Genomic DNA, 26,886 nt, shown 5'->3' with positions numbered 1-26,886 from the left:
AACCCAGGAGTTCTGAGTCCATCTCCTGCCTGAGCCGCTAGGCCCCCACATCTTCCTGGACGTGGGACTAGAAGCCCAGAGTCCTGACACCCCGCCGCTCCCCGCACAACGCTGTCTCCTTTGGGTTTGTCAGAAGCATGAAAGCACCAGCCTCTCTTTCCCACTCCCTCTGCCATGGGTCAGTGAGCTTGGGGGGTGTTTATAGCGCCATCTCTCTCCATTCCAGCTGTGACTGTACCAGTCTGCTCCTGCAGGAGTGTAGCAAACAGGGACTGCTGTCTGAGGCCAACATGACCAACCTGGTCGCCAAACGGTAGGTCCCCAGCTCTGCTGGTTTGGGAATTCCCTCTGCCATGGCTGCACAGTGATAGCTGTCATCCCTTTCCCCAGGAGAATCACTGGGTTCTGGGCGCTCTGAGTGTCTTTGTTCCACAGGGAGGAAGTTACCGGGTCAGCTTGGATCTAACCAGCCATCAGAACCCTAAAGGAAGAGCTAGTGGGCGGGGGAGGCGGCTAAAAGATCCTAGGTTTCCCAGCCTGACTAGAAAGCCCTTGGCTGGTCTCTGTTGAGCACACTATAGGCGCCAGGAGGGAAGGGGGCCGTCTCGATATAGGGAACGCCTTCCTCTGCTCAGATCTTCTGCTGTGTGGCTGATCTGGCTGGCCGAAGGCTCCCTGTGCGGGTGCTGGGTCCCCGCAAGCTGTATTAACCCTGACCCCCTTGGTGTAGACAGCACTGCTGCTGAAGAGAGTGGGGGATTGCATAGCCAAGGGAGGGTGTTTGGAAAGCAGGGGGAAGCAGGAGAGGAGAGACCTCTTCTCTGACTCCTTCATCTCCATCATGTCCCCACTAGGACGGCCGACAGGGAGCACGCGCCACGCTTGAAATCGGCAGAGAACGCCAACATCCAGCCCAACCCGGGGCTCATCCTGAGAGCCGAGCCCACCGTCACCAACATCCTCAAGGTAAATCCCCCCCGTGCTCCTCGCCCCTGCCCGGACCGCAGCGCTCCTCTGCTGGACACCTTGGCTCTTGATGGTGTGTGAGCAGCTGTAATGCTGCAGGTTCTCTCCCAGTGCCGGGGGACAGCGGGTACTTCCAGCCAGCCTGGGGGCAGGCAGCCAGCAGTCCTGTGCTGTGCCATTGGGCTTGACTGCTCCTGTCCTGGTCTAGTGGCTGTACGAGTCGGAGGGGCTGTTCCCAGGCCAGGCCATCCCTTTAACTGCAGCGGGGATCAGCGAGCGGACGCAGCATGTTAAACACTTTGGCTGTTAGCGCCTTAGCAGCATGAATCCGGCCTCTGCAGTTAGAGAACTCTGTGTACGTTCTGCTCCCTGCGCCTTTCTCTCTGGATCATGCGTTCAGAACTCACGCAGCTCCCCCGACAGACCCAGTCTTTCCCTGCATTGTTGTGGCCGCTACTCTCCCTAGGAGCTAGCAGGACCCCGAGCTTCAGAATCAGCAAGTACATGTTGTTCCATAGGTCCCGCTTGAGCCCCAGCAGGTGGTGGATTATAGGTAATTACAGCTCTCGTGGGGTGGTGGCAGAGCAACTGCAGCCACTCCAGAGGAGCAGCCACCGCCAGGCGCTGTCTGGAAAGTCTTGGTCCTCCTAGGAGAAGGAATCTCTCTCTCTCATCTAGCAGAACCATGTGGCTTCTGGTGATGACCGACTTGCATGCGACATCGCCCACAGCCACTCAGAGATCTCCATCATGCCCAGACTTCTACAGCCACTTGATGGTACTGGTTAAAATGGCTTTGCTCTCCGCCTTCCCCTTTTCTCCCTAGACCATGGACGCGGATCACTCCAAATCCCCAGAGGGGCTACTAGGTGTCTTGGGCCACATGCTGTCTGGGAAGAGCCTGGATCTGCTGTTGGCAGCTGCAGCAGCAACAGGGAAGCTGAAATCTTTTGCTCAGAAATTCATCAAGTGAGTGACTCCAGAGGCGCTGTCCATGCGGGTTGTCGCTGGGAGCAGAGTGTGGGGGAGCTGTGTCGCGTGCTTGTGCCTCGGCCCGCCCATCTCGGAGACAAATGAGGAAAGCAGGTGGCTGCAGACATCCTGGAGATATTGCGAGGCCGGCTCGGTCGATGGTTTTTGTGTACTCTCACGCTGTGGGCAGGGCGACGCGGCAGGCTTTGGCCACACGTTGGCCTTGGCTGGCAGTGGGAGCTGAACAGCAAAGCCCCGTGTGGTGCTCTGGGAACGCGTCTTTAATTGATGCTTTCCAGCAATCTCTGGATAGGTCTGCAGATGCTCAGATCTCGGATCGTTATGCTAGGGTTTGTTAGCTTCCTGTGCTGGAAACGTACCGCCCAGGCACCAAATCCACCTCAAAAACCAACAGCTCTGCTCCTCCACTCACCCTGCTAAAATTCCTCATGCTTCCCGGGGGGGCGGCGGAAAAGCTACTGGTGCATTCAAAGTAACTCGATAGAAGTGTGAGGTGGCGGATGTGGGAACGCACACTCTAAGCCTACATGAGGCAGCCTGGCCCAGGGGGCATGGCATGGCATGGCATACACTTGGAGTCAGGACTCCTGAGTTCTATTCCCAGCTCTGCCACAGACTTGCAGTGTAACTTTCAGGCAAGCCCTTTCCCCCCTCGGTGCCTCAGTTTCCCCTCCATCCCTTAGGTTATGTCTACACTACAAACTTTTGCCAGTGTAGCTGTGTCAGTCGGGTGCGAACCCTGACCCACCTAGCTGTGCCAGCAGGAGCCCCTAGCGTAGACACGGCTCTACTGACAACGCTGCGCTTTTACTGATGTCGCTTGTTCGTTCGTGGTTTTACTACACCAGGAAGCGCAGCTTTGCCCCTCTAGCTGTGTCCACGCTAACTGTGCTTTCCCCGTGTGTGTGTGTGTGCATGTGCGTGTGCGCGCGTGTGCACACTTGTGTTCCTAAAGCTGCAAAGTGCTTCTTATGGAGACAAGGACTTGGTCTGGTAAGCTGGCAAGCTCTTTGGGGCGGAGGGATGTCTCTCACTAGCTTTTTGTGCAGCACCTGGCACAGTGGGCCATCTGGGTGCTACCGTAATATAAACAAGCTGAGCTTTTACTATTTGGACACGTTAAAGCCCTGCCCTGGGCAGCCTGGCCTGTCAGCTGGAATCATTCGTGAGAATTGTTACTGTAGTTGGATTTGGAGTCATTTTTAGTTTGCACACTTCCAAGTCTTCAAAGAATTAAAGCATATTGAAAGAGATGTGACCAAGGAGCCAATGCAGCTGGGGCGTGGGAGTGGATCGGGCTGGTGTGGTGCTGACTTCTTAGACCGGGTGTGCATGCGTTAACACACAGTGTGCCATCAGCTGTATTAGCCTGAATTGCCCCGTTCAGTGCACCCATGTCAGACGTGACGTGCTGTTAACTGACCCTTTCTGCTCGTATTGATTGATACTGCAGCAGCGGCTAAAGGCTCCAGCCAAGGCCAGGTTGTTCTGGGTGCTGCACTGAAGGGGAGACAGGGATTCCCAAGCTAACCAGACAAGGCAGACGATGGGTGTCGGAAGTCCGGGTCATCCTCATTTTGCCCCTGGGCAATGGAGGCCCAGGGAGATGAAGTGACAGGGGGACCCGTCACTGAGCTGGGAACCGAACCCAGGTCTGTTGCGTCCCAGCCCAGGACCTTGTCTCCTTCCCCTTCCTGAGTTAAGGAGCCGATAGGAACTGAGAAGCCAGCGTTGGCTGGGGAGAGGGTCCAAGGTCTGACTGGGTCGCTGGGCCTGAGCTGCCCTGGCAGGTGAGGGTAGAGGCAGGTTGGCGGGGGGGCAGCGTGCGCGGGGAGCCTGCCCTGCTCTGGGGACAGAGGTGTCAGTTTCACAAGCCGCAGAGACCACATCCACAGTGCCTGATGCTTCATTGCTCCTTTCTCTGCCTCTCTTCAGGCTGAATGAATTTACCAAGCACATCAGCGGAGAAGGCTGTAAGTCTGTCTTTTTGCGTGACGTGGTCACTTTACCTGTATAGCCCCTTAGCACTGGGTGTCGAGGAGTTGTGCCCAGGCCCTGCCTGGCCTGAAAGGGTAACACTAGTGAACGCTATCCCAGCCGGCTGCTGTCTGTGTGGGCTCCCTGTACCGGGGCATTGATTCGCTGGGGGGTTCTTTATCTGCTCTAGTAGCGTGTGCCCGATCCTGCAGCTCCCGCTGCTCATCCCCACTGCTCGGGGGCTCTGTGTTGGAGGGGAGATAACGAATCCCCCCCTTCCCTCCCCAGGTCCATGGGGTTTAAAGGTGGGAGACCCGCCTGCTGCCAGCGTCCCATGGCCTCCCCTCTTTGGAAGGGATGATGTCTGAGCACAGGACCCGAGATAAGGATTCTGAATAGATCTGCATGTGATTAAACCCGTGAAGTGCTCTGACCTTCCATTGGAGGGAGCGAAGGCTTCGCTCCAGGCTGCAGGGGCACTTAGTGGTGAAGCAGGTTATCGGCCTAGAACGGGGTCCCAGCAGTGATCACAACAGCCCCTCGAGGAGCATCTGAGCCTGAGGGTAACAGCTTGGTTTCTCATCCGCAGCCAAAGCGGCCTCGGTCAGGGCCCTGCTGTTCGACATCTCCTTCCTCATGCTGTGCCACGTCGCCCAGACCTACGGCTCAGAGGTAGGCTGCCCCCCATCCGTGTGCTCTGTGGGCTGGTTTGTCCAGGAAGCCTGACCTCGTGCAATCTAGCTAGCAGGTCCTGAATGAACAGACATGAGCTCAGACCATGCAGCACTTCTATAGCCCGGGCTAATGCACTGTGGCTCCTGGTGTCCCTCTAGTGTCTGGATCACGTACAGGCTGCAGCTAACGGAGCTGGGTCTTTTTGTTTGGGCCGCGAAAGCTCATGCTTTTGGATCCACAGGTTGTGGGTTCGATCGCCACAGACCGTGACCCGCTGGGGCATCCCGTTACAGTTCTTTGTGCAGAGCTCCTTTTGTGCATTGAATTTCACCTGGTTCCTTTCAGCCTGGAAAAGAAAGGGCTGGGTTTGCAAAGAGCAAGAACCCCGGTAGTTGTGGGAACTCCCTTTCTGCTCTCATGTGTCAACGGATACATGAAGTTAACTTCCAGCCAAACATCCGTAAGTGGCTGTGGACTTCAGCTGGTAGCCTGGGGGCTGGCTGGTTTTTTCCCCTTCCCAGAAGCATCGAGTACCCACGACTCCAGCTGAAGTGAACTGCGGGTGCTCAGCACCTGTGAAAATCAGATCCAGGTGCTGCCAGTGGGACACCCCCAAACTGAGGGCACTCACATTACTGGGCAGGATAGAATGATACATCCGCGACAGGAAGGACTGGCTGAGGTCCTGTGTCCTGCAGAGATCAGACTAGATGATCCTATCCAGTTCTTTTGGCCTTAAAGTCTTGAACCTGTGAAAATCAATGGCCACCCCTAACCTTGGCGTAACCGGCTCACTCCTTTGCAGCTCTCGCATTCCCTCTCCCCTGCCTGACGTGTTAGACCCACGATATGCAGGCGTTTGGCGTAGCACTGTAACATCCCAGGAGTCAGAGACAGAACAGACCGCCCCTCGCACTCCTGCTTTGTTTCTTAGAGCCGGGCCTGGTGTAACAAGACAGGTTCAGTGGTTGAAAAGACTCCTTCCCATCTCTGAATTCTGGGATCCTGCTTAGTTTTATATTCAGGCAGAGATTACTTTGTAAAGATGCCCACCTGATGGCGCTGTGCAGCTATAGTTAACATGTTCATGCTCATGAAAGCAGGGGCTAACGCTGTCTAAGAAGCACTTAGTTTGCTCTCTGACTTGTCCATATAAAAGTTCCCGTTGGATTCTGGGAGGGTCTTTGTCTCACCCGTTTGCCTGCAGGGGCCCTGCTGTGGAAGGAGGCAGTATTGTCCTAGCCTATATTAATACCATAGCAAACAGGAACCAGTGAGCAGCTCCAGGGATGGTCATCACTAGAGTTATGGGGAACTCTCTCTCCGACGTAAAACATGTTCTGTGTTTGGGGCCAATCCCTCTGTCCTGGGCAGATTCCCATTCTACCTTCCTTTCTCTAACCCACCGAGGGTGACCTTGTGGTGAAAGCTTAGGACTGGGGAGTCAGACACCTGGGTTCCGTTCCTGGCTGTGCTACTAACTCACTCTGTGGCCCTGGACAAGCCACTTCCCTGCTCTCTGCCTCAGTTTCCCAGTTGCTAATACCCACCTCTCAAGAGTGCGGAGAGGATTAGTTCACTGATGTTTGTAAGATACTGAGATCCTTGGAGGGAAGGGGATAGAAAAGAACGCAGGATTGTTCTTAAATTCACACCGCAATTTCAGCTGGCTTTGTTATTAACCATTTCTCATCCTGACCTCTGAGGTAGAGCTGCTGTGTGCCGGGCTGGGGGGGACCCTGTGGAAATTCCCCATGCCAGCAAACCAGAGCTGAGGAGGCTGGTCGGATGCAACCTCCTAGCTCCAGCAAGCCCAAGCATAATCCTTGCCTCCCTCACTGCCAGACTTTCCTGAGCCCAGGTGTGTGTCGGGGGAAGTCCTTGTCTGAAGCATTGCCAGGGCTCTCGCGAGGAGCCTTGACTGAGTGGTTTGTAGGGAAATGAGGGATGCTCCGTAGGAGGACATGGGCACACTCTGTACCTGAAGAGTTGGCAGGGCAGGAATCCCTGCTCGTGACAGATACACCAGGTCCTGCGGACAGTAGCATCCTCCATCCAGAGAGCACCTTTTAGAGCTGATGTAGGCTCTGCTTCCACTCCATCCGGGGGGAGAGTGTCACTTGAAGGGCAGAGAGTGAGTCACTTCATTGCGATTGGCCAGAACCACAGGGATTTGCCTTTCCATCAGCAGTGGTCACCTGACGCTAGCCTGTGGCCAGGAGGCATTAGCTGGGCTGCTCCGCTCTCTGGCACAGGGTCTCTGAGGATGTCTTTCTTGGTGCCTCTTGCCAGGTGATCCTCTCGGAGTCCAGCCCCACTGGCGAGGTGCCGTTTTTTGAGACCTGGATGCAGACCTGCATGCCAGAGGAGGGGAAAATCCTCAACCCAGATCACCCCTGCTTCCGGCCCGACTCGACCAAGGTGGAATCTCTGGTGGCTCTGCTGAACAGCTCCTCGGAAATGAAGTTGGTGTATGTAGCTCCTGGTAGGGGGTGGGAGGGTGAGCGGGGGGACCTGACCCCACTCCTGACTCCCGTGAAATCCAGCCTGGGCTGAGCTAGATTCCTAACAGGGCAGTTTGGTGAGCCCACTCCCTTCTCAAACAGATGCCAGCAGCATTGCTTTCCTGTGCGACCCATGCTGCCACCAGTACGCGACTTGCCTCTTTGGGCTGGGAGGGTTGTCATGAGTGAGCGTTGAAACATCTCCTGCGCCTTTGACCATGTTTCCCTCTGTTCCTCTTCCTCTTCCCACCCGGCAGGCAAATGAAGTGGCACGAGGCGTGTCTGAGCATCTCGGCAGCCATCCTGGAGATCCTCAATGCTTGGGAAAATGGCGTGCTCACCTTTGAGTCCATTCAGGTAGCTGCTGTGCTGGCTCCTCCCCGTGTGCGTTAGACGGGCTCTCCCCTGGCTGGGGTAGAGCCAAGGCGCAAACGGGCCCTGCGCTGTGTTTCCTGAGGGCAGGCTGGCAAATATCCTTGTCACAGAATCACCCCTAGGGCAGGCGACAATTGTCTCCCTCCTTGACAACCTCGGCCAAAATCTGAGTGGGTCCTGGGGGCCAATCATCCTTCCTGCTCCGAACGCTGCCCCCATAGGATAGGCTTCAGCACGGTGGCACGAGTGAGCGAGCGACTCCTGGGTTACCAGGCCTGTCTCCAGAACCGTCAATCCAGCACCTTTCACCAGCATTAAACTAAAACAAAGAAATCACGCTTGGAATGTCCCTGCACGCCATCAGTGGCATCCGGGTGTCCTGTGCTCAGAGGCCCCGGCCGTTACCATGCCAGCAGCTAGTGCCAGCAGGGGTGGATGTGGATGAAAACTCTTGGTTAGGACAGAGTCCAGATTTCCTCCCCCATCCTGGATTGCTGGATCCAGAGTTTGCTCTAGCAACTTTGCTGGGAGCTCTCCCTCCCTGCAGACACTTTACTGCAAAGCATAGCTCTTGCCCATCAGCAGCCAGACACCAGAGCTCAAGGGCTCCTCTGTGGAGGGCCCTGGAAACTAACAAACGTCCAGCCCTTTGGTAGGATGGAGGATCCCGTACTTACAAAATCATGCCCTGTTTGCTGCCCTTTGATCGCTGCTGACCATGTGACCTTGGGCCAGTTGCTGCTCCTCTCTGTGCATCATTGGGGATCTCGACACTGACCCCCCCGCTCCGTCAAGTGCTCTGAGGTTTGGGGAGAAGAGGCTGTAGAAACGCTAGGCATGGCTGTTGGCTTTCAGCACTTTCACCAAGGGGCTGATCCAAGCTTTGCGCTGACTTCAGCAGGGATTGGATAAGGCCCTTCCTGAAATGGATGGAGTTGCACCAGGGATGGATTTGGCTCTGTCCCTTCAGGACGCCCCAGCTACATGAAACGGAGCGGTGTCTCTGGAAAGGGGGCAGGGGTTACGTTTGTGTCTCGTGCCGAGCCTCAGCCGCCTCCCTGTGTCTCGCCCTCAGAAAATCACGGATAACATCAAAGGGAAGGTGTGCAGCATGGCCGTGTGCGCCGTGGCCTGGCTGGTGGCCCACGTCCGCATGCTGGGCTTGGACGAGCGAGACAAGTCGCTGCAGATGATCCGGCAGCTGGCCACGTCCCTGCAGAGCGAGAACACGCTGCAGTTCTACAACGAGCGGTGAGTGGGGTAGTCACAGGGGAAGGACAGAGTCCATGGGGCTGGGGCTTTATTTCCCGAGGGGAGGGCTCCGTCGCTAGAGGCATTTTATACTAGCTTAAACAGAGCTCTGAAGAGCAGACTGCAGGGCATGACCATGTACTGGCTGGCCCGAGGGGCTGGGAGCACAGAGCTCTAGCCCCGCCCAGTCCCTGTGTGAATCTCCGTGGCTGGTCCTGCTATGGGAAGGAAACCTGCTGAATGTTCTTGCCAGTGGTTCCCTCGCTGGCTGACAGAGAGCTGGTCACATGGGGCAGGCTGCTCCTCCTTTCCAGCTGCTGCAGTCAAAGAAGCATCCGTGTTTTCTGAACATTCCTTGTCCGCAGGGGCAGCGGTTGTAGGTGCCCCAGGGATGTTCCAGGGGAGGGAAGGTGGTGGTGGTGATCTCAAGTGGGAGGGGAGGGGTTGAGCTGTCCTGGAGCCAGTCCTCCATTGCATGGTGATCCATGCTGTGGAAGTTTGCGATCCTGGCTCTATTTCCTGCCTCTTCTAGCTTTAAATCTCAGACTGGCCGCTGCACAAAGCAGGTCCGTGTAGGGAGCAGGCTGTGCGTGTGGGGCGCCCTGGCACTCAGCCCCCTCTGTCTCTTTGCTTCCCAGAGTGGTGATAATGAGCTCCATTCTGGAGCACATGTGCGCCGACGTCCTGCAACAGACGGCCACGCAGATCCGCTTCCCCTCCACGGGGACGGACACCATCCCCTACTGGAACCTCCTGCCCCCGAAGAAGCCCATCAGAGAGGTCCTGACAGGCATGTTCACCAAGGTGCTGGAGAAGGGCTGGGTAGATAGTCGCTCCATTCACATCTTCGACACGCTGCTGCACATGGGGGGAGTCTACTGGTTCTGCAACAACCTTGTCAAGGTACATGGGGGACAGGCGGCAGCTTCACTGCACCAGGGGGCTGTATATAGAATGGTGGGGACATTGAGGCACAGACAGTGGGGGGAAGTGACTTGCAGTGGGCCAAGGGGCAACTTGATGGTAGAGCTGGGAAGTCCTGACTCCCAGACCTCTGCTCTAACCATTACTCCCTTTTGCTGTTCTTTCTGGAGGTGCGCAGGTAATATATGTTGCTTGCTTTTTAAATGCATGCAATGGCTGGTGCAAGGTGCAGGAGTGGCAGTCGTGGCTGCCAGAGATACCCCTATCCCTGGCTGCCAATCCCTTCCCCGGGCCTTGATTTGTCCCCCACCATCTCCTCCATAGGAGCTGCTGAAGGAAACCCGCAAGGAGCACACGCTGCGGGCCGTGGAGCTGCTCTACTCCATCTTCTGCCTGGACATGCAGCAGCTGACGTTATCCCTGCTGGGCCACATTCTGCCCAGCCTGCTGACGGATTCCTCCAAGTGGCACAGCCTGATGGACCCACCTGGCAAGGCTCTTGCCAAGTAAGGGAACCTCCCGGCCTGCCTCAGTCCGGGCCCTTTGACAGACACGTGCCGTACTTGGCCTTTGGCCCGGGAGGGAAGTGGTAGGAGTCCTGCTTTTAGAGCTGGGGGGACTGAGGCTCCCTGCTGGAGGTGACCCATGCATTCCTGGCAAGTCGGTGGCATCCCAGGGAATGGAACCCAGGAGTCCTGCTGCCTCAAAGCAATGACGAAGCAAATCTGGCTGGGCTAGCAGGAGGCATGAAGTCTCCCGGGTTGTGTTTGAGGCTCAGTGGGTAGAGCTGTGGGGGTGATAAGCTGCCGTGTCATGTTGGGAAGCGCATGCTAGCAATGAAGTTACCCCCAAACAATGAACCCAGTCACTGATGTAGGAATCCACGTCCCCTTGATCACTGTCCACCATGCTGCGGAGGTGGGGGCAGGGAGGGATACTGATACTGCTCTCTGCCATTCACACTGCTTTCCCTTCCTGTCATTCTCATGCTAGGCTCTCTGTCTGGTGCGCCCTGAGCTCCTACTCCTCCCACAACAAGGGCCAGGCATCAGCCAGGCAGAAGAAGAGGCACCGAGAGGACATTGAGGTATGTGGGTATAACATGGGGAGTGGTCTGAGGGGTGCGTGGATCTGTATCCTATGGACAGTGTGTGTCTGGTGAAACCCATCCTAAGCAGCCACTCAGGATGGGCTGGAAGACAGGTTGCTGTAAAGAGAGCCAGCTGTCTAATCCAGGGCTGGCTGCCTTGTGGGGATACTTTGGGGCTGGCTGGTGACATTTTTTCTCTTGACCGTGTTCGCACATGTGCATGCAAGTGTGCGGTCATCGCGCCACATTGGGCTAGACCACGCCTCTGATTGGTGCCGGGCGAGCTGCGTGTTAAAATCACCTCCTGGCCACACGCCCTGTACTTCATTTCATCCCGTCGCGCTGCGCCCAGTCCACAGGGAGGAATGCGGCTGTGAGGCCTGATGCTGCGGGTGGTGCAGTGAACCCCAGACCAGCCATGCCAGAGGGGTGGACGGGCCTGAATCTTCTGCTTCCCCCCAGGATTACATTAGTCTGTTCCCACTGGACGACACTCAGCCCTCCAAGCTTATGCGGCTGCTGAGCTCCAACGAGGAAGATGCCAATGTTCTGTCCAGCCCAAGTAAGTGACATTGTGGCAAAGAGCATCCCAGAGGCAGGGTGGGGCTCTGGGGATCAGGAGACCCTGGTTCTGTTCCTGACTCTGCCACTGATGAGATGTGGCTTCAGGCCATCCACTTCATTTCCTCTGCTGCTTCTGGGGATGTTAGCAGTGGCCCACATGCCTCAGAGGTTAATTGCTTGATATTTGAATGGGTCAACTGCTGTCTAAATGCAAAGCATTCCTCTCGTTCCTGCATCTGTGCAGCTGGTGTGGCTGGGCATTGCGGGTGCTCGGCACCTTATGGATTCAGGTTTTCTGTGTAGTTTGATTACCTGTGTGCTGACAGCAATCTCTGTGCCCAGCAGTGAAATGCAGCCACCTGTTTAACAGTGATCAGCAAATACTGCACAACATCCTAGGAGGTGAATTGCAGAAAGCCATAATCAACTGCCTGCGGATACGCTGTAACCCCAGTTTGGCTAGATGAGGCGAGTTGAGGAAGGTTTTATAGACTTTACTAATGAAGGTTTTGACTGTTTGACTTGAAGCATAAAGTGAGATGCAGGAGTAAAGGATGGTTGTGACTTGGTTTGTTTCCTTATGAGGCATGAAGGATGTGAGTGGGGACAAGCTTTAGTAAGGTTGCCTTGCTTCTTAACACCTGTTGAACTCCTATGCCTCACACATACTTGGGAACAAGGAAATCTTTGATTAAATCTTCATCACTTTTGCCCTTTGTGTAAGGGCAGGAGAGCGCTCTGTCAGCATCAGAGACCCTCAACCCGTGCTCCAGCAGAACTAGTGCTGGCTGGAGTTGACATTACTGATACCTCTCAGGTAACAATGTGAATGTGTGGAATTTCACGCTGCCATTTCATATATTAGAGAAGCAAAATTCAGCTAATTTTAAGAATTCCCGGTAAGCCTCTTTTAATGTAACATTATATAATTTCTGTGTATGAATGAATAATGGTTGTGAAAGATGCAACAGGAAACACATTCTGGCTCTTGGCCCCTCCAGGGCGAAGGGGTGTGTGTAATATAGAGCAGGATGTGACAGGTCAGAAATATGCTTGCTCAGATATGTCTGAAGTGAATCAGAGATGCCCTTGCAAATTTTGCTTTGAACTCTTCAGCTGTTGATTAGTTTGCTTTCAGCATATGGCCTTTAAACCTGGGTTTCTGATGATTGTATTGCTGTTTAAACACATGGCCTTCCGTGCGGTTTCCCCTTATTTCACCGTCTTTCCTGGACTTCCTTTAAGTGGGCCTTTTTCTTCTCCCCTCTTCAGTGAAATTTAGAAATTTTTTTGTTTGCTGTGACAGAGCAGTGATCTGGAAATCCTGCTTCCTGAATTTATCCATAACTCTCAAGCAATCCTACCTGTCTGACCCTGTGTGATGTCAGAAGCTAAGCAGAATTAGGCCTAATCAGTACTGGATGCGAGACCTCCAGGGAAATGTAAGCTGGGGTAGGAAGTAAGGTTGGGGACCCAGCACTGAACAGGTAGCACTCGGGTGCTCTCTGGTGTCGAATGAGCCATCTTTTGGCTGAGATGTAAACCTGAGGTCCTGCCTGCTTTTGCTATTCTAGATACTGTGATCCTTTTCCCAAGAGTTGCACTGTTAACTCTGGTGTCTTGCTCAAACTTCAACTCTCTTAATAGAATTCTGCCTCCTAAAGAAGAGGGCAGTTAGGGGCTGGAACAGGCTTCCACGGGAGGTTGTGAACAAACAGCTGTCAGGGTTGGTCTAGGTTCACTTGGTCCTGCCTCAGCGCAGTGGCTGGACTTGATGACTTCTCACAGTCCTTTCTAGCTCAACATGTCTATGAACCCACCTGACCCAGTAATGACATTGAAGTAAGTGATCAGTAACACCCTACCCTGTCAAGCAGTGTCGTTCTGAGGCTGTTATTTAGCTGCCGTGTTCCACCCCAAAGCTGGCTGCATTTCGCACACTGTGATATGCACCGTAAGAACAATGTGTGTATCAGTTCATTTTGTCAAGTATTTTGGCATGAAAGGCACTATATAAATATTCTACTGCTTTATGGCAGTCATGATTTTACTGAGTATTGGCTTAGAGCCATTATTAAAACCAAACCAGACGTGGATTGCTGGGGAAATGAAGATGGGTACATCTTTGTAATAGACCCTGGGAAGCTTTACCAGCCCTGCTGGCTTTCAGAAAGCACCATAAGCATCTGGACTTGTGCAACAGTGACACATCCAAAAATTATCAGTGGCATTTCTAGTCCCATCCCAAAAGGCCTAAAACCCTGTAGTAAATCAGACTGGCCTGCAAGTAACATTAACAGTAGGAACCAATGGGCAAATGTGGGAAATCCAGTGTGTTGCAAACAAAGGGGGGAGAGGAGGTGTTGCGGATCTGAATTTCCAGTGTGGGGGCAGAAACCATTTTTCTCCCACCCCAGCATTGGAATGGACTAACGTGCAAATCAAATCCACCTGTGTTGTGTTCAGAAACAATCTTAATACCTCACATGTGGAGCCAGCTTTGGCTCTGGGTTCGAACCTTAGACCTCACCTTTTTGCCTGATGGACCAAAGCAAAGCCCCAGATTCAAACACACCTGAAGGCTGGGAACCCTGGATAGGAACTTCCTGGATTTGGTTGTGTTAAGAGCAGCGATACCCACACTGAGGCTCTTTAATGGGCCTCCTGCATGTTATTGAAACACTCTGAGATTAAATTATTAACCAGTCAGGATGGTTTTACTATGTTGTTCATCATCTTGCACTAAGTTATTAGCTTATTTGCTGTGAGAATAATTATTTGTGTCTGTGTGTGTATGTGTGTATGTGTATTTCTCCTGTCACACCTTTACAGTACTATGTTTCCTTTACTAATGAATTCACACCACTTTTGGGGAATGCTGATCACTAATTTGGCTCCTGAACCCCTGAGGTCCGAGTATCACTGTATTAGAGAAAAAATGGGAGGGCTTGGGAAGGGCATCTTATTGAGGGTGGAGTGATAGCCCTCGAGTGGCAAAGTGAAGGACACCCCCAGATGGGCTCTGTAGAGGAGGAGCAACCCATCAGAGTTCTCTGCTGTCTCTCCGGGCGGGGGTGTGCCTATCTGGCTTGGCTTTCACAGTGGTACTGGCTGGGTTAAGATTAGGAGGGGGAAGTGGTCCCAGATCTTGCCAGGGGTTGAATGAACCACTCCCTCTATTGAGTCGGCAGCTGTGGTTGAAGGCAGGTGGTCTGTGGAGCCTTGCATGGCTGGGTGATTCCAGCTGTCACCCTGACCGTGGTGTGTTCTACTCTGCAGCAGATCGGTCAATGAGCAGCTCACTGTCCGCCTCCCAGCTTCACACCGTCAGTATGAGGGACCCTCTCAACAGAGTACTAGGTGAGTCCCAGCAGGAGCTGTTCCCCAGCCTGGATCAGGAGGGTTGCGTGGACTGTACAGGAACCTGGCATTGGCCTGTCAGGTGGGATCCTGCCTGCAGCTCCTGTGGCAGCGGAGGAAGGTGTAATCACCCCTGATGTGCTGTGGCGCACCAGGGGTCCCCTGGGAGATGCCTTTCTGAATTGGCTTTGCTTTTATAGTCACGGCTTCCTTTGATTCCCCTCGGTGTGGAACTGGCTTGCGTCCCTCCCACCCCGCGTGACTCCCTTCCCGCTGGCAGTGGCAGAAGGTGCCTGGTCTTCCTAACGCAGTGGTCTGGTACATTTGCTGCTTTAAAGCCCTTCTGATGCAGCTGCTTCTGGTGGTGAATGACCCAGTATCGCTTTTGCTTCCCGACTCCTCTTGAGCGGCCTGGCAGACTCAGGTGCCCTGGGGCAGCTAGTGCCCATGAGCGGGTGAGCATGGAGCACTGATCCCTCCAGCCACCACCAGCCCTTTGAAAGGAGACCCCAGTTCCCAGCATGGCAGCCCTGGGCCTGCCCCCAGCTAGAGGGCTAACGAGCGGAGAGATGACCTCTGCTCTCGGGGCTGAAGGCACCACCCAGCCCTTTGCCATTCCTGATCTGATCTGGTCCTGAGGCCACAAATACCTGCCTGTCTCCCTTCCTCCCCAGCGAACCTCTTCCTGCTGATCTCCTCTATCCTGGGAGCCAAGACGGCCGGCACGCACACCCAGTTTGTCCAGTGGTTCATGGAGGAGTGTGTGGACTGCTTGGAGCAGGGCAGCCGCGGGAGCGTCCTGCAATTCATGCCCTTCACAATGGTGAGTCCTGCTCCGCGACAGCTCCCAGTGAGATCTCTGACCCAGCCCCCATGTGGCAGACTCACTCTGCGGTGCCTGGTCCTGGCACTGCTGTGGCGTGGAACTTCCGGCGATCTCAGAGGGGGAGGGCTATTAAGGCAGGTGAGACCTGATCGTTAGCATTTAACTGTCTCTGGAAGCCAGTTATAAGGGCAGGGGCAGTGACCAGTATCCTTGGCCTTGGTCTGACCGAGGATAAATTGCTACAGCAGCTCAGTCCTGGGGCAAAGACGGTTTAAAGCATGAGCCTGGGAGTCAGGAGATCTGGGTTCTGTTCTTGGCTTTACTGCTGACGTATTGTGTGACCTTTGGCACCTAGCGTGACCTCTCCTGTGCCTCAGTTTCCCTTCATGTACATCAGGGTTAATCCCTACCTGGCGGCACAAAGTGCTTTGAGATCTTCTGATGGGAGTCTCTGGATGTAGGCAAATCATTGCTCTTATCATGAATACCTGATTTGCTGGCACCCAGGAGCAGCCTCTTCGGTTGCAGCGAGGTTATATTTGGGCAGAGGTTCCTGTATCTTAACCCGCTGGCAGCAGGTCAGCTCCCTTTTTTAGTCTGCCCTGTGCCTCACCGTCTGGCTCAGGTGACCTGCATGCTGATAGCTTTGGTACATGTGCTATTCTAAGCCCTCTCTCTAGACCGACGCTGCTTTCAGTCATCTTTTTTCTCCTTCTCTCTCTCTCCGGGCAGGTGTCAGAGCTGGTGAAAGTATCCACCATGTCCAGTCCCAAAATTGTCCTGGCCATCACAGATCTCAGCTTACCCCTGGGTCGCCGGGTCGCTGCCAAGGCCATTGCTGCTTTGTGAACACGGCTTCCCCTTCGGCTATGCTGGGTGAGGGGAAGGCAGGACAGACACTCGGGGATGCTAGCAAAAGCTGACAATGGATCGTCTCTAGCTGCGTGGATCCTGCCCATTCCCCGTGCCAGGGGGACGCCGTTGATATGGAGCCGACCCTGAGTCCTAGCGGTGCCTCGTTCCCAGAGCAGCCTGGGTGGCTGGAGAAGCAGCTTTCCCCAGCACTAGGCGTGTTAGAGGTACCGTTATCGCCAGTTCACATGGGATTGTGGTTCATGATGCCAAACGCTGTTTGGCTGTTGCTTGGATCTTTTTTCTAATATTTTATGACCTCATTTTTTATCATCATAAAGCTCAGATGATCATGACTTTCCTAACAGCCTTTGTGCCAAGACATGACGTCTCAAGAGACTAACGGTTTCCCTTGGCACCCAGTAGCTGGTATATTTCTCCACTTGCTGTTGGGTCTGTGGAGTTGTGACTGGGTCCTGGAGGTGTCATGGCCCCTTGATGAGCAAAACATCCTGCACCCAGGAACTGGAGCTCAAGAATGGCTCCAGGGACCCCATAGCTACTTGACACCTTCCTGCCTGCAGGGGGAGCAGCTGGATCCGCTTCATCCATGGACCGGTGACTCTGAAACAGAAGTGTCATGGGCCTTCATCTCCGAACATCCAACTGAAAAGCATCTTGTCTGTAGCAAAGGTGCTTCCTGTTGCAAGTTACAGATCCCAGCGGTTTCTGAAGTGCTATTTTTAAATCTACAGGGGATGTGTAACTGTTTTTGCTAGATAAAAAGAGGTGTAGAGGGGTGTTGTGGTGATTTCTTCTATATCCCTTATCTGGCATGATTATCTGCTGGCTGGGGTGTCTCAGGGAGTCTCTGAAGTCAAACGTTGCAGCCCCCATTGCTCTGCAGACAAAACATTGCAGCACCCAATTCATGCTTCCCTCCTGTTCTGATTAGCTCCTACCCATGCGCAGCTGGGAGGGGCTGGCGGCGGGGAGTGCACGGATTCCTGTGGGAATACAATTCTGGATGGGGACTTCTTGCTGGATTTGCCATCTCTTAATTTTCCTAAGATAAACAGCTAGACCAGTGCATGGGAGGGCAGTGCAACATATGGAGTGTACTGGAGACCAGGCACTTCTGTTGCAGGTGGGAGAGGTGACATTTAGTGCATGTGGAAGACAGCACATAATACGATGGCTCGGAGCCAGCTATCTGTGTGGCCAGCTTCCCCCACACAGCTCTGCTGATGCCTCTCCAGCTGACCTGCTGTAGTCCCTGTCCCAGGCCTGTCCTGAGCAGGTGCTGCCAGTCAATCCAGATCTCACTGCGGTGCTCTGCAGTACACACCCTCGCTGATTGCCTGGGCAGAGATGAACCAAACTCGCTTCTGAGTTCAAGTCCGTGGGCGATGATGGTTCATCCCATGTGACACCATTGGGGTATTTCAGCAGGGAATTTGCCCTCCTGCCTTCATAGGTCGAAACGCTCGGTCCCCTCCGCTTGCCCACCTGCTGGCCCGTGTGTTTCTAACCCTGTAAGATGCCTGTCGTGTGCTGCGATTGACTTGTAGCATGTTTAATGATCCTTCTCCTGGGCTTGGGAATAAGCCTACAGTAAACCCCCAAGAGCAGATCTTTCTGTGGCATTTCTCCTCTATCTCAACAATAGATGAAGGAACTGGCAGTTCTGAGATACAGTAAACCGAAAAGTGAGTGCTACCTACAACTTTCAGATGCTCCTTCTTGCTCAATTCAGCCTGGTGGTTTTCTCCTCCTTCCTATAATGCAGCATTATTGTGCTGGGGCCTTGTCTCCTTTTTCCAGCAGTTCGTGAAGCCAGCCTAAAACCTGCCCATTCCCCTCTCTCAGTGGAATGCATTGAGACGGGAAAGCTGGGTGGAATGATTTAATGCAATCTTAATGTAAGGGAACCTGTAGCTTGTCTTCCCCAACCAGAGGAAAACCAACATTGCTTGTAAGAAGAAAGGATTCTTACCTTTGCTGAAGTCTTGCCCCACATTCTGCCTCAGAGGTAGCAGCCTTACTGCCAGATGCAGCATTATTTCAATCTGTAATGTCTGTAATTCCCTTTGGACTCCTTGTGCCTAACGGATTTATGCTTTATACATTCCTGTTGCTTTCAGAGCTGGGGTTCAGGACTCTTATAAGATTGATTTTTAAAATAAAAATACCTCCCTAAGGAGAGACCTAGATCTGTGCATTGGGTGAACTACAGTCTCCAACCCTGCTTACAGCTCCCAGGGATATATAAACACTTCCTCTCAGCTCTGCCAAGGACTTGGAACCCTCAGCGCTCTCTGAAGTGTAACGTCTGCCTGGATGGGGAGAGCGCTTCTGATAACCACTGTCTGTCCAGTGTTGCTGTAAGATACGGGGTCAGGGTCCAGCTGAATCACAATGGCAGGCAGGGATGCTGGAGTGAGCTAGGAGGAAATTCCTGGGAGGGAGGGAGGATGACTGTGGCTGAGGTGGTGAGCCATCAGATCATGTGTACGAGTAACTGCAAGTTCCTTTTGTTACAGCGTTATCCTGTCGGTTCTGCAGCGAGGACAAGGCTGTGGTTCTGTGCAAGTCATTTGCCTGGACTAAGTAGAAGTGGGGGAATTGTCCTGCTCTTGGGGGGACTTTCCTGGCCCATACACTACCCCGGTGGGGCTGGCTAGTGAAAGGACCTGAGTCTTGCTCCCACTCCCTTTACCCAGAGGCCTGCCTGCCCTCGAGGGCTCCCCTCCCGCTCTCGTGTGACAGGGTCCTTGTAACCTCGACAGGGCTGGGCCCAGGATTCTTGGGGGGGCTCAAACCCCAACCTTGTCCCGGTCACTTAAGGCAGGAGCTAGGGTGTCCCCACCCTGGGGGGCTCTCTCTGCACTGGACGTTTCCCTGACCCACTGAGCAATGCACATGGTTCAAAGCAAATACCATGTATTAAACAGCCACCAATAAAAAAACATAAAGGAAAGATGGGAAAGGTTAAAGGCAAACACCCCCCGCCACCCCGGGCACGGGGGGCACCCCCAGCGTCTCTGGGGGGTAAGAGAAGCTCACCGTCTCTCTCTCACACGGCCCAGCCCCTGGCTGCGCTGCAGGGCCGCCGCAGTCAGACGTGCGCTGGTGGTGCCCACATGTCCCCAGGAGCTAGGGGGCAGGGCCCCCCTCCCCAGCGTCGCCCCCGTCGGGGTCACGGCCCCCTTCCCCGTCCGCCCTGCACAGCCTCTGGGCTGGGCGCTGCCCGGGGTCCCCCTCACGCCGCTCACTCACCCCAGACGGTCCCGGCTGGGCTCGGCCCGGCCTGGCTCGCTGGCCTGCTCCTCGGGGTCTGCTGCTGTGGCCCGGCTCGGCCTGGCTTGCTGGCCTGGCCGCGGTGACCCCCAGCGTTAACGAGCCCCTCAGCCCCGCGTCCTGCGCAACACGGGCGGGCAGGAGTGAGCCCAGCAAGCGCCCACGCAGCTCGCAGGTCGGCCCCGCCCCGCCGCGCTCGGAGCAAGCCCCAGGGCCGGGCGTTAAAAAGGCCCCTTGCCGGTGCCGACGGGCCCTGGTGACTAGCACCTCTCAGCACCACAGGGCGGGGACCCTGAGATGGACAGCCCCCGGGGCCAGTGGGGAGAGGCCATGGTGCCAGGTCAGCCTGATTGACAGGGCAGGCAGGCCAATGAGAGAGCCAGGAGGCCAGCGGGGTCCCGTCCTCCGTGTAAGCGGGAGCTGCCTGGGCAGAGTGGGCCCTTCCCTGTCTCTGAGCCATCCCCGCTCGCTGCCCTTCTCCTGTGTTCCCCCGACCCCCCCATTCAAGTGTGGCCCTCCCAGCCCGGGGCGCTCAGCCCGATTCCAGCCAGCGCGGGCGGGCTGTGGGTGCAGCTGAGCCGGTGCAGACCCTCAGTACAGAGGGAGCCACCATGCTTGAAACCGGAGTAAACGGGTGTGGTGCAAACTGTGCCAAGCTTGGTCTACACCTGGGACTTGCACTGGGGCAGCCACTGATGGCTGGGATCGGGGCAGCTCTCTAGGCTGTGGGAACGTCTCAGATTCCCCTCTGGCCCATTTGTACACATCTCTGCTGCGGTAACTGGCCCTTACCCAGCAGCCCCACTTTATTGCACCGGGACGCAGGGCGGGCCCCTCCCGCCTGCTAGCCTGGCTCTGGAGCTGGCTAGTCGCTGCTTGTTGAGTGGGGAGGGGAAATGTCTGGGCAGTGTGACACAGCAGGGAGGGAAGGTTGGGGGGGGGGACTCCTCCTTGCCCTCTGCAGCCGTTCGCTGGTCAGACGGGTGGCGGCTTTGCAGCAGGAGACTCCTCCCTAAAGAAGGGCCATTTCTGGTGTTTACCAGCATTGTCATCTGTGGGCAGAGCAGCAAGGGGCTAACACAAGGCATGGCCTGAATCTCGTAAGCTCTCTTCCTAAAGATCTCCGCTCCTGGTCACAGCTGTAGCGAACCAGGTCTGGCCTTTCGGACACAGGTGACAGTGCTTTTAGCAGTCTCTGAATTGCCTGGATGTGTCATTCTAGTCTGTCCACAGCAGCTGTGGGATTGTAGCATGGCTGCGAAGGAAGGACGCCCTGTGCTGCCATTCAGACCAATCTCTCTTACTGTGGCTGGGTCCATGCACCAAGCCTAGAAAGCAGATTCACCGCTAAGCAATTTCATGAAAAGGAAGCAGAGAAATTCCTGCTGGGAAATGTCCGATGGGATTCCGTGTTGAACACCACACGTGAATCACGCATGGGGCTGATTCAGCCAGTGAGCCGTTGCTGAGGCAGAACGGCCTGGAACATAACAAACCCCTGACACAGCACTGGATGGGAAATTAAATTCCCACCTTGGGATCGGCCTGGCTGATCCGAGAGATTGCGGGGAGTGGAGATCCAGGGGCTTCTAACCAGCACTGCTTGCTTTGGCCTTGGTCACCACTCGTGAGCCCGAGCAGCAAGTAGGCCGTGTGCCCCGAGAATTCACCAATCCATGGGAGATTTGCCTGCCTCTAAACCCAAGGCGTAGAGCTGGTGCTTAGGAAAACCGTGCAACTTCTTTTGCAGTCAAGTTTCCTTTGAAACCACTGGGCGTCTTGCCATCAGCTGCAGTTGGGTTCCACGTTGGCCCGTTAGCGTGGCTGGCGGCAGAGTCAGCTCAGGAGCTTCCATGAGACTCTCTCTAGTCCCCTGAGGGACTGGCTAGGAGAGCACCATGTCCTAGAAGCTTGATTAGCATTTCCTTCCTGTTTGGCTGCCGCGTGGACCCAGCCTCCAGCTCACAGTCATTGTGCGAAGCAGGGGAAAACAGTGTGTCGGGTAGGGGAGCCCATGGCTGACGAAGAAAGATAAAGGGAGAATTGGGGTGCAGCCTTCCCAGCTGAGCCAGCTCCACTGTGTGTAGCAACAAGGCTGGGCTGTTGTCCTGTGTCTCTGCCAAGCTGCTGCAACGAGCAGCGATAACGAGCCCCGTGCTGATGTAACATCATTATGTAACTTGGAGCAATTCACTCTTCCCTGGGCTTTCAGAAGGGGGGGAGGGGAGCAATAAAGGGGGTCGTAAATCACCAGTGGCCGCTTTCAAGCGGCTTGGTCGGATGGGTGCAGTTGAGCAACACTGCCGGTTGACGTAGCAAGGGAAGAGGTGGGCAAGAGAGCTATGCAGCGGGTGAGATTGCTCATTGGCATGTGGCACCTTCATTCCTGGGGGGCGGGGGCAGGAACACTGAGCCAATGGCCCTAGGAAGGGCCCCCAGGCGGCTACTCTTTGCTTTTCCCATGGTACAAGAATAATGGGCGCTGCTCTTGGGTAATGCAGAAGGAACTTGTGCAACTCCCTGCTGCAGGAGATTATCTTCAGTAGCTTTTAAATTAGAGTGGAATAGCTGAGCAGAACGGCTTGAGAAGCAGAAACCAGGAGAAGGAGGAGACCTGTTGCTCCCCTTTTACGACGTGGGGGGAACAATCAAGTCTCGTTGCCGGGCGGCAGTTACCATTGTGGGTTTTATGACTTCCTCTCAAGCATTTGCCCTTGGCTATTGGCAGAGGGTGGCAGCTTTATATGTAGCCTCTTTATGACCTGGCATCGTTGCAGCAAAGCAAACCCGAGGCCATGCAGCCTGCCACCAGCCCAACCTTGAGCAGGCTGGTAAATAATTGCCCTGCTTTGGAAGGGCGGCCATCAGCAACCCCAGGCGGGACTGCCCTGGCAGCTCAAGGCCAGGCTTTCCTCAAGTCAAGCAGCCGGCTTTGCCTTACGGGAAGGGAGCAGGGTTTGGAGAACAGGTTTCCTGTAAATGCTGATAAGCGAGACGGGCGGGGGATGAATGACCTTGTTATCCCTTTGTCTCCTAAAGCTTGTGTGTGGGACCAGCCCCAAGAGAGCTGTGGTCAAAGGAACATCAGCAATATTGTCCAGGCAACGAGATGGATTCGACTGGGATTGTCTCCCCGCCGATGGGGGTGGGAACCCCAGCGCTTGGGCCATTTCAAAAGTACTTTGGGCAGAGTAGTGGAAAATAGTCACTGGGGAAACCCAGCTTGCCACAGTGGTGGGGGGGTGGGTTTAGCTGTCTTTCTAGGGATGTTCCAGTTCTCTGAACTGGGTTTGGAAAATTACGAGGGGGGGTGGGGGCTTTTAAAAAAAAGGGGAACCCTTTGCTCATGAGGCAGTGAATGATGGAGACGCTTGCCTCACTCCCCGTGTCATGCCCCCACCTAACACCTCCAGGAGTGGGTTGGGAGAGGCTGTGGCAATGTCATGGGATGAGGGGAAGCGTTTGGTAGCTGGGGAAGTAGCTACTGACGTAATCCAGGGAATTAGGAGGGAGAACCGTAACTACAAAATACCCTGGCAGCAGAAATGAGGAAGAGATATCAGCTTCGATTCAGTGCCGTCATAAAGTGATGCAATTCCATGGGAGTCCGGGCCATCCCTGTCTCTTCTGGGGAGGCTCCCCCGTCCCGTAGTAGTGCTAACCCCAGTCAAAGTGATGGCCTGGGGAGAGAGTGACCAGCCTTTTGCCAGACGGGGGTGTGGAATTATTTCAGCCCAGGTCGAGAGCCCTTCGTGGGACTGGAATGATTTTCTGTGGCAAAAATCACAGTCCATGGGGATTTTCCATGGGACCAAAATCGCCCTGTGGCATTGCTGAATTGGGATTCGGGTTACTTGTGGTAAGGAAAACTAGCACATGGGCCTGGGGGCCAGATGCCAGCGATAGTCCCAGATGTTGGAAGGCAACAGATCTTGTCCTGGGGAGGGGACGGTTAACATGTCATGTTACCTGAGCCCGCACAAGATGGCTGCTTGTTGGCAAGAGTCATGCAACCTGTGTGTGTGTGTGAACATGAGAAAGCAAGACCTAGAGCACTGAAGTGACTTCGCGCAGGCCATGCAGCAAGTCAGTGATGGACCTGGCAACCCCTCTGTAAAATCGGGCTAATGACCCCGACCTCTTTAGTTAAAGTGCTTGGATATCAGCTGAGGAAGAGCGAGGGTCTGTTACCACCAGACTAGTCTGGCCCATGCCTGAAATAAATCCCCACGCAGCAGTAGTGAAAGAGGAATTTGTGCTGGGTTGGAGTCACCCATGCCTCACGCCAACCCGTGACGGAGCCAAAACCAAAAGTGACAGCAGAAGAGAGAGGAGGCGGGGCCACAACGGGCTGGTGGGTTCCTGTGTACATTTCATTATGTGAAACTAGGCCCAGTCCCTCCCAATAAGCGTTTCAGGAGCCACGTGTTGGAGGAGCGGTGAGGAGTTGTAACGTGTGTTCTGTCTCCCCGCCCACGACTGGTTTGCAGAGGACACCAGCCCACCATTGCTGCCTGCCCACTGAGTTACTCCTTTAGCCCAGCTGGTAGCGTTCTGTGCCACGGGGCGGACAGGCCTGGGTTCAAACCCTGCTGGCAGCCTGTGCCCATGGTCATTGTGCACTGGCTGTGCTAACGAGCTGGTGGGAGGCTTGCAGAGAGAGCAGCAATGGGTGGGAAATGCTGTTGTCATGCAGGACCCTGACAGGGCTGAATTCCTTTGGCAGAAATGTGTCCGGCCTCATGCTGGACTCAGTATTTCTCTGACGTTCACTAAAATAATAGAAACGGACGGGACGGTGCCTCGAGCAGTGAAATCCAGCCCCCGCGTGCTGAGCGAGACCAAGTGAACCTAGACCAGCCCTGACAGCAGCTTGTCCAACCTGGTCTTAGAAACCTCCAGTGATGGGGAGCCCTCAGCCTCCTCTGGAAGCCTGTTCCGGAGCTGAACGGCCCTTCGAGTCAGAAATCATTCCTAACAGCGAACCTAAATCTCCCATGCTGCAGATTAAGCCTGTTACTTCTTAGCCAACCTTCAGTGGGCATGGAGAACAATTGAGCCCCATCCACTTTGTAACAGCCCTGAACTTATCTGCAGCCTATCACCCCCCACCAGTCTGCTTTTCTTAAGACTAAGCGTGCCCAGTGTTTCTAACCTCTCCTCCTAAGGCAGACTTGCTAAACTGCTGCTCAGTTTTTGTTGCTCTCCTCTGTATCCCCCCCACCTCCCCATTCATCCACATCTTTCTTAAAACGTGGCGCCCGGGACGCAGCACAGTGCTGCAGCGTGAGGCCTCACCAGAGCCCAGGCCTATGGGACGGTTACCTCCGGGGGTTTACAGCCGCCACCTCAGATGGGGGGTATTAGCCCTTTTCACAGCTGCATGGCATAGCTGTTTGCGCTTCACCGTGAGCCCAGAGCCTTCCGGCACGACGGCCCAGCCCGTCACTGCCCAGTTTGTAGCTGCACTAGATCATGGGAGAAGAGCATGAGCATCCCCTTGGCGTGGCGCAGCTGAGTGACAGCCCCCTCCCCCTCCCGAGGAGAGAGGCAACCTGGGTAGACGTGTCCATGTCCACCAGTCTGTCCTGCTGCTGCTATTCCACCTTGGATACGTGGTGACAGAATCATTGGCCCAGGGAGGGTGAGCGGGTGCGAACACAAGCCTGCTGCTGTAGACCGGGTGGTTGCAGGGCTCAGCTGGGAGGGAAGGACCCCAGAGCCCGTCGCCCTGCTCCAAGGACTTTTTATTATCCAAAGTGGAACAGCTTCAAGAGAAGACAGTGAAGGAGCCCTGCCCCCGGCTGGGCTCTAGCCCGGTTGTCAGGGCATTCCCCGGAGAGGTGGCAGAACCCAGTTCAAATTGCTTCTCCCTTCAGGTGTAGCGGGGGGACCTGAACCCGGGCTCTCCCACATGAATACCCTACCCATGGGGCTGCTCCTCCTGCTGCAGAGTCACCGCCACGTGGCTTGTGCAAACTTGCTACAGGGGCCTCACCCGCTAGGTGAGCGCTGAGCGTGCTCGCTGGGTCGGTGCTTGGTGTGAACGCCCAGCTTCTCCTGGTTTGGGCCCACTGGGCCTAGGGGTTGGGCGGCAACTGAGCGGGGCCTCGCTAACGTGTTAACATTAGGCCTGGGGATCCTTGTCCCAGGAGCGCTGCTTCAGATTCAAATGCAGATTTGGGCGGAGGCGCAGTGCTGTGATCTGCATCCGCGCCGGCTGGCCCCGGGGGAGGGGAGATGGTCCAGGTCCGACAGACGGGTCTGTACTTACTGGGGGCCCTTGGAAACCAGCCAGGGCTCTCCTCAGCTGAGCTCTCGGAAGAGCTGGGAGTGGTGAATGATGGAGGAGTCCCCTTCTTCCCATGCTCTTGAGCCAACGAGCAGGAAGCAGCAGGCAGGCGTGTAGCAATGTGGGAAAGCTCGCTGCTTCCCAGGGAAAAACCCTCTGCTGGCTGCACGTCAGAGTGACCTTCCCAAGCTGCTGCAGAGCCGGACTGGGAAGGGTCCGACATGCCCGGACGCAGCCTGGCCCTGATACTAGCTCCCCCTCGCTCAGCCAGTGGCTCTTGCTTTGGGTCGTCCTGCTCTGCTGACTTCGCTGGCCTTTAAATACTCTAATCCCCTGCAGCCACAGCCCCATCACTTTAACGCTGCGCTGAGGGGGGCCAGCAGCCGCCGAGGCAGAGGTGTGGCTGAGGAGCCCACGCTCCCAGGTGTCTGCAGGGCCCTTGTCATGCACTGCCCAGCCTAACTGTGCAGAACCCAGAGAGTCCAAGGATCCGCTGCGGTGTGGGGCTGTAGAAAACGTCCAGCACTCGCAGCAGAGAGTCCCGGCTGGGGGACGGAAGGACGTGAAAGTGGAGAACCATCCTTGCTTTGAGGCGTTTACTAGCTGAAAGACTCTGAACCTTTGTGTCCTGCCCCTTTGTGCCTCAGTTTCCCCAGCTATAAAAAGGGGCTTAGTGAGCCTGACTCTGCTTTTGTTAAAGTGCTTTGGCCTCTACACGGGCAAAGGGCTGCATCAGAGCTAAGCACTGTGATTATGCAGTGGTGCCAGCCCGCCCAGCGTTTGGTGCCTCACTTAAAGTCAGAGTCCTTGAGGATGAAAGCCCGCGGAGAACCTCACCTGTTATTTAAAAAAAAAAAAAAAGGGCAAAGATTCAGACTCACACAGGTTCTTAAGGTCTGGGCCTGTCTTGTAGCTATTGTGGTTGTGGAGAACTGCT

At 55.1% G+C, this 26,886-nt stretch overlaps 1 protein-coding gene across 4 annotated transcripts in view; it reads left to right on the top strand.

Moving 5' to 3' along the window:
• Window positions 1-19,126, top strand: part of MED24 (mediator complex subunit 24) — a 33,906-nt gene extending 14,780 nt beyond the window's left edge. For 2 of the 4 annotated variants that reach the window (XM_067541245.1, XM_067541244.1), the window contains exons 12-26: window positions 227-313; window positions 855-966; window positions 1,793-1,935; window positions 3,895-3,932; window positions 4,526-4,608; window positions 6,904-7,082; window positions 7,373-7,472; window positions 8,566-8,741; window positions 9,380-9,644; window positions 9,990-10,171; window positions 10,659-10,752; window positions 11,218-11,317; window positions 14,599-14,679; window positions 15,354-15,502; window positions 16,238-19,126. In XM_067541245.1, coding sequence (XP_067397346.1) covers window positions 227-313; window positions 855-966; window positions 1,793-1,935; window positions 3,895-3,932; window positions 4,526-4,608; window positions 6,904-7,082; window positions 7,373-7,472; window positions 8,566-8,741; window positions 9,380-9,644; window positions 9,990-10,171; window positions 10,659-10,752; window positions 11,218-11,317; window positions 14,599-14,679; window positions 15,354-15,502; window positions 16,238-16,354 — 1,906 coding nt within the window. In that variant the 3' untranslated portion in view covers window positions 16,355-19,126. Of the gene's footprint in view, window positions 1-226; window positions 314-854; window positions 967-1,792; window positions 1,936-3,894; window positions 3,933-4,525; window positions 4,609-6,903; window positions 7,083-7,372; window positions 7,473-8,565; window positions 8,742-9,379; window positions 9,645-9,989; window positions 10,172-10,658; window positions 10,753-11,217; window positions 11,318-11,661; window positions 14,546-14,598; window positions 14,680-15,353; window positions 15,503-16,237 lie in introns of those variants that run through there. The other 2 variants (XM_067541246.1, XM_067541247.1) reach the window with 2 other exon arrangements.
• Window positions 19,127-26,886: the final 7,760 nt, after the last annotated feature.

The sequence above is a fragment of the Emydura macquarii genome, unplaced genomic scaffold (genome assembly GCF_026122565.2).
Source record: "Emydura macquarii macquarii isolate MOO-44397 ecotype Brisbane River unplaced genomic scaffold, CSIRO-AGI_Emac_v2 contig_629, whole genome shotgun sequence".
In the NCBI taxonomy this organism is placed as follows: domain Eukaryota; kingdom Metazoa; phylum Chordata; order Testudines; family Chelidae; genus Emydura; species Emydura macquarii.
Note: the sequence above shows the minus strand (reverse complement) of the source record. Positions and strands in the feature narration are given on the sequence as shown.